The 12,092-nt window shown below is 65.4% G+C and overlaps 1 protein-coding gene across 1 annotated transcript; it reads right to left on the bottom strand.

Annotated features, from left to right (window-relative positions):
• Positions 1-3,808: 3,808 nt before the first annotated feature.
• Positions 3,809-12,092, bottom strand: LFNG (LFNG O-fucosylpeptide 3-beta-N-acetylglucosaminyltransferase). Its single transcript, XM_065920195.1, has 8 exons — positions 11,593-12,092; positions 7,252-7,300; positions 6,665-6,764; positions 6,401-6,554; positions 6,192-6,277; positions 5,633-5,798; positions 5,097-5,182; positions 3,809-4,945 (listed from the first exon to the last, which is right to left on the bottom strand). The coding sequence occupies exons 1-8, from the start codon at positions 12,022-12,024 to the stop codon at positions 4,879-4,881; spliced, it is 1,140 nt and encodes a 379-aa protein (XP_065776267.1). The 5' UTR covers positions 12,025-12,092; the 3' UTR covers positions 3,809-4,878.

Genomic DNA, 12,092 nt, shown 5'->3' with positions numbered 1-12,092 from the left:
AGTGGCGGCCAAGACGGGGTGGGGTGTGGCTGCCTGCAGGTTGTTGGGGGAGGAATTGCCAAGGGTACAGGAAGGGTCACTGACACCAAGTCCCCAGGAGCAGTGTGGGAGAGTGTGGTCATGAAATAGGAGTCCAGATCGCCCCAGAACGAGGGGGTCTGTGGATACCCACATCAGGGAGGGGGCAGCAGAGGTTATGACCCTGTTTGGGGCAGGGGCATGGGCTAGGGGCAGCAAAAGCATCGTCAGGAGTGAGGTGTGAGGATGGCAGATGTCCAGCAGGGGGCGCCAAGTCCTCGGAGGACAAGGGGCAAGGGCAGGACAGTTGGAGGGGCCTGCCAGGGAATCTGCATTCCCAGCAAGTTCCCAGTGACAGGCTCAGCTGTGACCACCACATTCAAAAAGGAAATGAGCGGTCACTTGGCAAGGATCTGGGGATTCCACCAGGATGGGCCATGAGGAGATGCAGCAACCAGCCATACACCAGAGCCAGAGGACAGGGCCCCTGGGTGGCCTGCAGCAGAAGGCTCAAGCTTGCCTCTTGACAGCACATGTACTTCAGAAAGTAAATACTGGTAACAACCAGTAGATTCCAAATACTGGTAATATACCAAATATTGATAATAACCAAAGATTCATGATGTGAACTTTCAAGAGCAAGCAAGGGGATGCAGAGATGGTCTTCCCTCCCATTGATCCCAGGCTGCACCCATCGATCAGGTTCAGTTCAGTTCAGTTCAGTCACCCCGTTGTGCCCAACTCTTTGCGACCCCGTGGACTACAGCACGCCAGGTTTCCCTGTCCTTCACCAACTTCCGGAGCTTGCTCAAACTCATGTCCATCGAGTGGGTGATGCCATCCAACCATCTCATCCTCTGTCGTCCCCTTCTCTACCCCGCTTCAATCTTTCCCAGCATCAGGGTCTTTTCCAATGAGTCAGTTTTTCGCACCAGGTGGCCAAAGGATTGAAGTTTCAGCTTCGGCATCGGTCCTTCCAATGAATATTCAGGACTGATTTCCTTTAGGATGGACTGGTTGGATCTCCTTGCAGTCCAAGGCACTCTCAAGAGTCTTCTCAAACACTACAGTTTAAAAACATCAATTTGTCGGCGCTCAGCTTTCTTTGTAGTCCAACTCTCACATCTGTACATGACTACTGGAAAAACCATAGCTTTGACTAGACAGACCTTTGTTGATAAAGTATTGTCTCTGGTTTTTAATATGCTGTCTAGGTTGGTCATGGCTTTTCTTCCAAGGAGCAAGCATCTTATAATTTCATGGCTGCAGTCACCATCTGCAGTGATTCTGGAGCCCAAAAAGAGGGTCCTGGAAAAGGTCTGGTTGGTGAGAAACCACCAACTCTGGCCAGCAGGCGGCGCCCAAGGACTGTGGCGGGTTGTGCAAGGGGGCTGCCCGCTTCTTAGGCAGGGAAAGTAGGGGCGTGTGGCGGGGGAGGCAGCCACAGCTCTGAGCCCCCAGACTCAGCATGGCGACATGATCTGGGCGACCTCCAGGGGCCAAGATGAGAAGCCCCCCGGGCCCTTGGTCCCCTCCTAGTGACGATGGACCACGTGCCTTCTGTGTCCAACCCCGGGCTGGACTTGGGGAAGAGGTCACCTTCAAGAACATTTGGTGAGGGCGAGGCTGGGGTGGCAACAGGACTGGCCTTTGGTCTGACAAAAGAATGGGGCTGGCTCTGTTCCCCCCCGAGGCCCTGACCCGAGGCCCAGAGAGGGCACGACGGGCTGAGGCTGCAGCAGGGCCTGGCCTCTGGAAGCGTGGATGGAGACTTGTGGGCAGCCATGGGCCAGGTGGACGAGGGTCGTGGAGACCACCCTGTCTCCAGACATCCTGACGAGCCCCACCTCCGCCCCTCGTCCAGTCTGTGCTGGGGCCTGGAGCGTCTTCCTCTGCCCGCTGCCCTCTTCAGAGCCTTCCTGCTCCAGTTCAGGTGGGCCTCTTCGGGGCAGCTAACTGTGACGGCCCAGCTGAAGGAGGTTCATTTCAACGGAACAGGGCGGGGGCGGGGGCGGGGGCGGGCCCCACCCTGGCACCCGTCTCGGCCCCTCCAAGACATGGCTCAGCCTCTGCTCTGGCCGTCTAACCAGGCCCTCGCCCGTGGGCAGCTCGGGAGCCAGAGGCAGGGCGGGGTTGGGGCGCCCAGCGGCCCCCGGGTTGTGCTTTCATTTCTGAAAGCCCACAGTGACCCCGCTGTTCGGGAGGGCCAGGCTGGGGGACGCGGAGCCCCTTGAGCCCGCCAGGACCCTCTCCAATCAGCCCTCAGCCCAGAGTGCGGGGAGCCCCGATGCCACCAGGGGTGGGGCATGGGTGCCCCGGGCCGTGTCCGCCGGAGGGAGGGCACCTCTCCGTGACTCACTGGGGGAGGGCTGCCTCCTGCACCCCCAGGGCAGCGGATGCCCGTTCCTGTAAAGCCTCCTGGACCGCTTTCCCTTCTGAGGATGGAGCCCGTCCCCCGCGCTAGGCTTCATGTTGAGGAGGAACGGGCCAGGGTGCCCCAGGCCTGCCCCTCCATGACCCCGCCCGGAGGCCAGGGGCTCAGCTGCCTCGTGCTGACCCCCATTTCCCACATGGAGGTGGAGACTACCCCCACACCCACCCCGGGCTCCCTGCTCCGCCGCCGGGACAGCCCAGACCAGCTGTGATCCTCAATGCCCACCCCTGGACCCCAGGGCCCCGCCGCTCCATGGGGAGGCGATGCCAGCCAGCGGGGGCGGGGCGCCAGGCTGCGGGTCCGCTCCAGGCAGAGGCTCCTCTGACTCACGCCAGCCGGAAGGAGACCCATGGCCTCTGCCCGCAGCAGCAAGTTCTGCTGTGACCGCCCCACGCCCGCCCAGCCTGGCACAGCGCGCTCTGGGGGCGTCCCCCAGACAGGGTCAGGTTGTGTGACGGTGAGGGGCCATCTCTCCTGCACTGTTCCCGTCCCTGCTGCACCCCCAGGGCCGCTGCTGGGCAAACCACGCGCTGACTCAGGGCTGCACAAGGCCCAGGTGGGGTCAGGCGCCGGCCGCCTGCTCCCCGGGCCAGAGCGGGCACGAGCAGGGCGTGCGGAAGCGGCGCCCTCCCCGACCCAGCGGGGGTGCTGAGTAGGGCAGGGTGGCGGGGGGCGGTTCTGTCCCCACATCAGGGGTGGGAGGAGAGCCGCTCCTCCACCCTCGGTCTGTTCCCAGATGTGCCAACAGGGTAGGCGGCGGGCATCGGGGAGCGGAGGCAGTGGGAGGAGCCCCAGATCCCAGCGAGGACCCGCGGGGCGGGGGCGTGGGCAGCTGGGGGCTGCGGTCGGGCTGGGGAGCAGCCTGTCTGGGCTATTTGAGGAAGAGGAAGTGAGGACTGCCCCGGGCCCAGGGAGGGGACTCCCCCAGAGGCCAGAGCAGGCCCTCCCCACCCCACATCACACAGGCCTGAGGAGCTGCCTTCTGTAGAAAACACTGCCACCGTCTAGGGTCAACAGCACGGGCAGGGGCGGGCAGGGGCGGGGGTCCCAGGCCAAGCCACAGCGAGCGCCTGTCGCCCTAAAGGGAGGACTGGACTCCCTGGCAGCTGGCCCGGGCTGGGTCTGCAGACGCCGGGGCTGCAGAGTCTGAGGGCAGCGTGTCTGATCACGTGAGATCTCCCCCTACACCTGAGGCTGTCCTGGGCCTCTCAGGAACGTGCAAGTTGCTATTCTGAGTCCAAGTTCCCGTCCCACAGTAGTTGGATTGGGGGGCGGTCTGTCCATACCTACCCCAGCTTCCATGAACCTGCATCTCAGGCGCCACTTCCAGCCAAGACCAGGACCCCCAGGTTGCCCCAAAGAGCATCTTTATTCACAGCAAAGGACGTCACCATAGCAACACACGTCAATTCCCTGAGAACGTTTCCCTTATCGTTCACTTTCCTAGCTATGTCTTGCAGAAAGAAAATCAGAATGCAAAACACACCTCACTGGTCAGGTGCGCCGAGCTGGGCTGGGAGGAGACGGGTTCTGTGAAGGAGGTGGGCAGGGAGAGACCAGATATCATGACACATAAATACACAGCGTCAGACATTTTCATCAGCTTTAACAGCAAAGACTATCCCAAGTTTGGCTTCTGCTTTTTCTGATCCACAGAAAAGATAACACCTTCCCCAAGCCCCTGAAAACACAGACAAAAACACCCTACTTTTTTACCCACCCCCTTTCAAGAAACAGTCACAGTAAAAAACACTGTCACAATATTTACAGACACACCCACTATGGGCGACTTTCTCTCTACTTTGGAGAGGAGTTAAAATGCTCAGCTGACTCCCCGTCACAAAGGGAAGCTGGCTGAGAGAGCAGGGGAGACCCCTGCCCGGGATGCTTCACCCAGCGGCAAGGTCGCTGGGGCCGCTGTCACTCGGAGCCGTGGTACCCAGACTGGAGCTCAGCGCGAGGGGGCTCAGGGCACTCCCCCAAACCCAGCTTTCTCTCGCTGAACACAGGGAGCTGTCCTGGGGGCTCTGAGCGGGGAGCCAGGGTCCCGGGGGGCAGGTGCCCACGGCCATGGGCCTGCGCTCAGCAGGACCGAAAGGCGCCCACACGTCCCTGCAGAGCAGCCCCTGGGCCCCACGCCGCCCAGAGACCCCGAAAGGGTAACAAAACTGCCCTCAGAGTGACCTCCGACACACAAATCCTTCCGGGGCGGAACAGGGACAGACAGACGGACCGACAGGCGGGACTTTGCCTGCCCCTTGGCAGAGCAGAGCTGCCCAGCAGTCTGCTACAGGGATGGGCTCACAGCACACACACAGGCGCAGCCCCAGGGCGGCCTCGAAGGCCCAGGCCGGGGCGGCATGACAGGGGTCCTCGGGCCCTTTGGATACCAGGGGCGCCCGGGAACGGGGTTTCAGCCACGGCCGCTAGAGGATGGCAGTGCGGGGACACCAGGGCGTGTCCGGGTACAGATGGCAGTGGATGGAGCGGAACCTGTGGGGACAGAGCGGGGGCTCGTCCATGCGGGCTGGGGGCCCTGCTCCACCCGAGCAGACGCCTAGGGGGCGCTCCAGCTCTGCCCGAGCTGCAGCGGACCCCAAGGGACCTCCGTGAGCCAGCCCCATCTAGGCCTCCCTTTCCTCACCTCGACGGGTCAGCCTCCACCGAGAAGGGCCCCTTAATGTGGACGGCGTTCCGCTTGTTTTCAAACATGCCGTAGCTCAGGGTCACCTGCAGGGAGATGGAAAGGGTGATGCTGGGGGTTGCGGTACCCAGGCTACCCTACCCTGGCTCTGCCCAAGGCGGGCACGTGTGCAGTTCTGCACGAGGGGACAGCTTGGCCTTCTGCCCACCTCGGGCCGAGAAGCCAGGTCCACGTTGCACCCCCTGCTCTGCAGACCCAGTAGTAAAGCCCAAGGGAGCTTCAGCTGCGGCGAGGGAATATTTACGGACACAGGGAAGACCCGAAAGGCTCAGAGTAGGTGTCCTGCCGAAGACAGAGGCAGGACGGACGGACCATGGGACTGCTGCTGGGGAGATCTGGGTGCCTGGGTGGTGGCAACCAACAGTCGGGCCTTTGGTGACCTATTCAAAGCCGTGGCCCCTCTGCGGCCCCCTCCCCCTCCCCACTTCCTTTCGCCCTCCTCTCCCAGACGCTCTCCGCATCCCTTGCACGCGCACCTGCTTGTGGAGCTCAGAGGCAGGCACCTGCTGCAGGTTCTCCAGGTGGGAGTGGAAGAGCCCGCAGCGCACCAGGGGCACGCCCAGCAGCGCCTCCACGATGTAGCCGATGGTGCAGTCGTCCGGCAGCCGGATCCGCTCGGCCGTGCTCATGAAGTGGCCTCCGCTGCGGGAGGGAAGGGCCAAGGGCTGCAGTGAGCCGAGGGGGCAGCCAGGCGGGGCCCCAGCGGGCAGCATGCGGCTCGGCCGGCCGGGCTCCAGCAGGAGGTGGACAAGCCCCGCGGGGCCGCTCCCAGCCTCCCTGAGCCCCAGGACAGCCCCCTTCTCTGTACAAGCCTGAGGACTCCCCTGCGCGTGGCGGGGGCGGTGGGGGGTTACCAGATGCAGGAAGGGGTCCTGACCCCCCCTGGTGGCTGGTGGGCGGTGGTGGGGAGGACTCACCCTGCCGGAGGACGTGAGGTTTGGGGACACTGGTGCTGGGAAGATGAGCCGCGCAGGCCGGCCGTGGGGGGACCCTGGGAGATCGGAGGCAGCCTCACCTGCGCCCCAGGGCACTCACCTGGCCCAGGGGCTCATCTTCAGGGCCAGCCCTCGGCTGATGCAGAAGCCAGCCCCGCCGGTGGCAAACCAGAAGTGGACAGGACGCTGTGAGGAGCCGGGGACGGGGGGATGTGGTGAGACTCCCAGACCCCCGGTGCCGGGCCGCGGGGCAACCCCAGCCTCCTCCCCGCGCGACGGTGCAGGCTGGCGTGGAGGGGGGACACTCACCACCTTGTTTTCGCTGACCCGCTCTGTGGCCTGGATGGGCCGGTCCAGGCTGGGCTTGCCCAGGTAGACGTCCTGCGTGTGCGGGTAACTGCCCAGCAGCCTCAGCAGGGCGCGCACGTTCACATAATTATCGTCATCCACGTGGCAGAACCACCTGGGGTGGGAAGGCAGAGCCGTCACAGGGGGTGTCGTGCGGGTGGGACTGCCAGGGCCGGAGCCCCGCCAGGGGACGCTCCCGGGGCCCCGCCAGAGCCCGGCACTCACTTCCTCCCCGACTCGATGAAGCGGTCGTACTCCACCGCCATCTTGCAGGACAGCGCCTGGCGGCTGTGGGCGGCGGAGCAGTTCGTGTTGACCACATGGCCTGTGGACAAGGGGAGGGGCTGTGAGCGGGTCCGAGGCGGTTCAGAGAGGGCGGCCTGGCCTGGGGTCACACAGCAGGTTCGGGAAAAGCAGAGCAAGAAGGGGTGGGGGGAGGCGGCATTCTGTCCCGGGGCGCCCTGGGTTCAAGAAGTGCCTGCAGCGGCCACCCCCACTCAAGCCCTCCCCCTGAGCCGGACCCCGGCCTGCAGACCCCACCCCCAGCGCGGGCGCCCCGCCCCGCCCCGCCCCGCCCCCGCCCATTCAGCCGGCTTTTTCCCAGCACCAGCCACCTGTTGCCGCCTCATCAGCTCAAAGGGCCCAGGAGCTGAAAAGGCCTCATTTGCATGAGAATTGGGGGGTGGGTGAGTGGTGGGGCGGGGCGCTGAGCAAACCCGTTGAGTAAACTGCCCTCGGCCCCGGCGACCTCTCCCGAGGGGCGCGTTTCCCCCGGGCAGCGCCCCCCTCGCCTCCCCGCGCCCAGGGCTCACCGGTGCGCCTGGCCAGCGCCTCGTCTTCCCCGTCCGTGAAAATGAACGTCTGCAGGGAGAAACGCGGCCTTGAACCGGCAGCTCGGGGGGCCGCCCCGGCCACTGCGGGGCCCAGGGCTGGGACCCCTCGTGCCCACGCCGCACCTTGGAGCTTCCGTTTCCACCCCCCCCCCCCATGCAGAGCGGGGCTCCAGGGCCTACCCTGAGTGCAAGTGGGCTGGGGGCTCGGGAAGGATCCCCACCCCACCCCCGCCCACGGCGGCAGCTGCGCCCAAGGTCGCCGGGCGGCAGCTGCGGCGGCACGAGCCAGGTGCGGCGCCCCGCCCACCGCCAGGTAACCGCGCGCGGCCCGCCCTGAGCACCTGGCGGGCACACACCCTTATTGACAGAGTGCCCGGCCTGCGGGAGGGGCAGGGCTCAGGCGGAGGGGGTCGGCTTCGGGAAGCCAAATCTCAATCAGTCGGGGACAAAGGCCTCCGCTGGGCGGCTGCCAGGCACTGGCGGACAAAGGGCCCGCAGGGAGGGTGAGTCACCGGCATTGTCCGCCAGCTTTGTCCCGGGCCGTGTTAAGCGGGAGTGGCCGCACGGCCCATTACCATACAGCTGGCCTGGTTAACTGGGCCAGGCTGGGTACAAGGTCCGGCGGGGCAGGGGTGTGGCCACAGCCCCGCGGTGCCCCCGGCTGCACCCTCAGGACGGGCCCCTCGCACCGCCGGCCGCGTGGCCAGCCCACCGAGGCGGTCGCCTTCCCAGAGCCAAAGCAGCCCCCAGGGTTTTCCGGAGACGCTGACAAGTCCGCGGGGCTGGGCCGGGAAACAGCACGGGCTCACGGCTCCGCACAAGGGTCAGCGGCCACGGCTTGGGCTCGCAGACAGGCCTCGCTCGAGGCCACGTCGAAGCTCCAGCTATGCCAGCCTGGCTCCTCCACCCCTGCCAGAATCGCTCTACGGAAGGGGGGGGCCCGACGGGGAGGGGCCAGGAGCTGCCGGCGCCCGCCTGGGCCCGTCGGCACACGGGGAGGAATGTTCCTTCCTCTGCCGCCCGCCCAGCGCGTGCCGCCCAGCGCACCCAGGCGTGCCGAGTGCAGAGCCCGGCCTGGCGGAGGGTGTTGTGAGCACAGGCAGCAGGAGATACCCCCCACCACCACCTCCGTGGCCGCTGGGCCCCGGTTTCCTCCTGGGGACAAATGGGCACGAGGGAGGGGCCAGCGTGTGCAGGCCTGATGCAATGTGTACTCAGGAGCTGGGGGACCCACCTGGGGTGCCCACCCTCGCCTGGTAGCCCCGGCTCCCGGTCCAGCCTGAGCCCAGACCCGGGCACACACTCAGGTGAGGCCGCCAGCTGGGTGGGCCTGGGAGGCATTGAGGGAGGGAGGGTGGACGGGCTCCTCCCGCCTGCTGCATGCACGGTGCCCTCCTCCCCAGCAGACACCCCAGGGCGCCCGCACGCACGGACTCGCATCCAGCCCCCCGCCTGCTCTCCAGCATCTTGGCCCAGGAATGCCGTGGGAGGCCGAGGCCGGCCCGTGCAGACGCGCCGTAGCCGCCACTGGATTAAAAGGAAAATGCTTTCTTAATGAGATCAAGCGAGGCCTGTTCTCCCGCGCTTTTGGTGGTGCCCTAAAAACCCAGCCCAAGGCTACAGAGATTAAAGTCACCTTTGTTCAGAGAGGAGCGCTCGGAGGCGTGGGGCTGTGGGGGTGTGAGGGTGCCGGTCTCCTGTCTCGCCACATCAGAGCAGTCAGGAGAGGAGGGGACGGGCCTTGCCCGTGGCTCTGAGACTCAGTTTCCGCCCTCTGTGCAATGGGCGTAACCAGAGCTCACGCGCCCGGAGCAGAGCGCCCAGCTCCTTCTCTTCTTCCAGCTCCCTCACGGCCTGGGAGGAGGGCACCGTCCCTTCCCGAGTGTACAGGTGGGGAAACAGAGACCCACAGAGAGGCGGGCCCCGGCCTGCGGTCACGCCCCGGGACAGAGGTGGTGCTGGTCCCCGCCAGCCGTGCCCCGCGGACCCCTCCCCACTTCCCTGAGGCTGCAGGGCTGGGGGAGGAAGAGCCGGGCGGCAGGGCTGGCGGAGGGTGGGGGGGGTGGACACCCACAGGAAGCGGCATTGTTCCTGGAGCTGCGATTCAAAGAAACACAGGATGCCAAGCTTTCCCCCCGACAATTGTGGCCGCTGTGGTGGCAGCCGCCGCAGCCTGGCCCACGCCTGGGAGGGACGGGGGAGCCAAGTGCGGGCCGCCCCTCACCCTGGACCTGTTATAACGTGGCCCCTACTGACCACCCCGCCCGAGCCTCTCCAATGGCTGGAAGTCTCTTGCACACCCCACAGGTTGTGTTCAAGATGCCCAGTTGCCCTTTCAGAGCATTTCCTACTCTCCGTCTAGCTCAAATGGCACCTCCTCCAGGAAGTCCCTCCCTCTCCAACCCGGGTCCGATGCCCCCCTTGCAGCTCACACAGCCTCTGTGGGTTTCCCCCGCCACAGCTCTGACTTCCTGGAGTCTCCCCCATCAAACCGGGTCTGAACCACTCTGCACAGACAGGGTTGGGAGGGGAGGTCTCTCTGTGGAAACAGTTTCAAGGACCCCTCACCCACAGGACACCATGAGAGGGATTCTTGCTAGACGGGACACATGAACTGACTGTTGGGAGTCAGATTCGGCTTCTCCCGGGTGTGGTCAGCTAGTGAGAAGGGAACCTTCAGTGGGGAAGGTGACCTCCCTGCCTCTCCAGGTTTTGGCCGTCCTCTTTCACAACCCCGACCAGAGGCCAGTGCCTTCCTTATTTCAGAGGTGAGCGGACTGAGGGCCACAGAGGCCCTTGGTCATGCCCAGGGTCACGTAGCTTGGCCGGAACTCCTCCCCGAGACCCCCCTGACCATATCCCCTCTGCTGGAGGAAGTCCTCAGAGTCCGAGATGAGAGGGGCTCAGAGCTGGTGGCAACCCAGAGGGGGCTGAGCACTGCCAAAGGTCACAGAGCAGACAGGCAGAGTCCTGGGGGTGGTGCCTGGCTCGGGGACAGCGCCCCGCAAGTGCTGTCACTTGCAGGGAGGGGGGGCCCGCAGGCCGTCATCGCCAGGCAACCTGAGTGGCCAGCACGCCGGCGGCGGTTCCCATGGAGCACATAGCTGCACACAAGAGGCCGGACGCCTTTCTCCACTGGAGAAAGGGGCTTTGTTACCTTGCCCGAGCGGCCGGCGTGAGAGCCGCCCGGCGCTGGGAATCCTAACGGCCCAGCAGCCAAACAAAACCCGCAGCCCCCGCCGCCCCCTCCTGCCAGCCTGCTGAGCCCCTGGGAAAGGGACGCCGTGTTCCCAGGAGGCTGCCGTGGGGCTCCCAGGGCCCCCTCCCCACGCTGGGACCAGGAGGACCCTGCTCCCCTGGCCCTCATCATGACCTCGTTGGAGCCCTGCCCCTGAACAGGGCTCAGCCAGGCCAGGAGGCCCCCAGGCCTCGACGGTTTCAACAGGGAGGAAGAGAGACAGGGTCTTCTCAAGCCCCCAGCCTGGTCAAGGGTCCTTCACCCTCATCCCAAACACTCAGACAGTCCCTGGTATCTCCCAGTTCAGGGAATTCCCCCACCCCTCCCCAGCAGCACTCACACTCTGCCCCCATCCTGCCCCAACCCAACCATCCAGCTGCAGCCTGGAGGGAGATTTTTCAAAGTGGGGTGTGTCTTTATTATGTGTGTGGAGGAAGTCAGTACTCAACTAGGACGTGCTAAGCTCTAGGTCCCAGGCTCCAGAGACTTCTGCACTGTGGAGCGCGGGCCCCAGAACACACCCCGAGACCCAGGGCGTGCTCTCTCGTTCTTCTTCGGAGATGGACCCCCCAGGGCCCCCACCAACACCCACTCCCAACTTCAACAGCGACGTGTCCCCCGTCCCATGGCAAAGGCTGGGATGGGGGACAGGTCTGGCCCTGTGCCCAGGGATCCTAACCCTTCGCTCCACTTCTCAGGAAAGAGTCTTCCTCCCGGAGAAGGCTGTGAGGCCCGGGGAGGATGCCCCACGCGGAATCCGCCTTGGGAAGGCATGCGCACAATAATTCCCAGCTGATGAGTTCCAGGGTTTGAAGGCAAGAAGCACCACCGGCGCCAACGCCAGGCACCAGTGGCTGGCGAAGGCTCAGTGCAGGCTACTGACCGCGGTGTTTGGGGAATGAGTCCCACCCTGCCCTTCCACATCAGGCAAACTGGTCTGGAAGGGCATGAACCGGCATCCCTACGCCCGATATTCCCGGTGGTGGTACAGACAGGCAGCCTGGCGCCCACTGGATGCTGCCACCAGCTGGACAAGAGGGGACCTCCTCCCCTGCCCACTTGCCCAGCCTGCGGGGGCTCACCATCTCCTCGTGGCGCGAGATCCACGTCTCCAGAAGCAAGTCGAGACGCGCGCGATGAAACTTTTTGGTGGTCTTCACCGCGATGAAGACGTCGCGCGGCGCCAGCTGCTCGACCGGGGGCCGCGGACGGCCGTCGGCGGGACGGGGGACGCCCCCGGGCGGTGGGCCCGCGTCTCTGCGAGAGCGGGTGAGTAGGCTGAAGTACTCGGACAGACTGTGCACCTCGCGGACGGGCGCCCGGGGCGCCGCCGCCGCCGCCTCCAGCCCGGGCGCCGTGACCGCCCCCGAGGGGCCCGCCAGGCTGCGCAGCGCGCGCCTACCGCGCTCAGCGGGCACCGGGGGCGGCGGCGGGTCGGCCGTGAGCACCAACAGACAGGCAAGCAGCGCGCCCGCCAGCGCCAGCAGCAGGCGGCGGCCGCAGCGCTTGAGCATGGTGGGGTGGCGGCAGCGCCGAGCGCCCGGCCCCTCTCACCCGCGCCGAGGCTCCGGGGTCCCGCCGC

The sequence above is a fragment of the Muntiacus reevesi genome, chromosome 2, assembly GCF_963930625.1.
Source record: "Muntiacus reevesi chromosome 2, mMunRee1.1, whole genome shotgun sequence".
NCBI classification, from domain to species: Eukaryota; Metazoa; Chordata; class Mammalia; order Artiodactyla; family Cervidae; genus Muntiacus; species Muntiacus reevesi.
The sequence above is the reverse complement of the archived record's forward strand: the minus strand, read 5'-3'. Positions and strand labels throughout refer to the sequence as shown.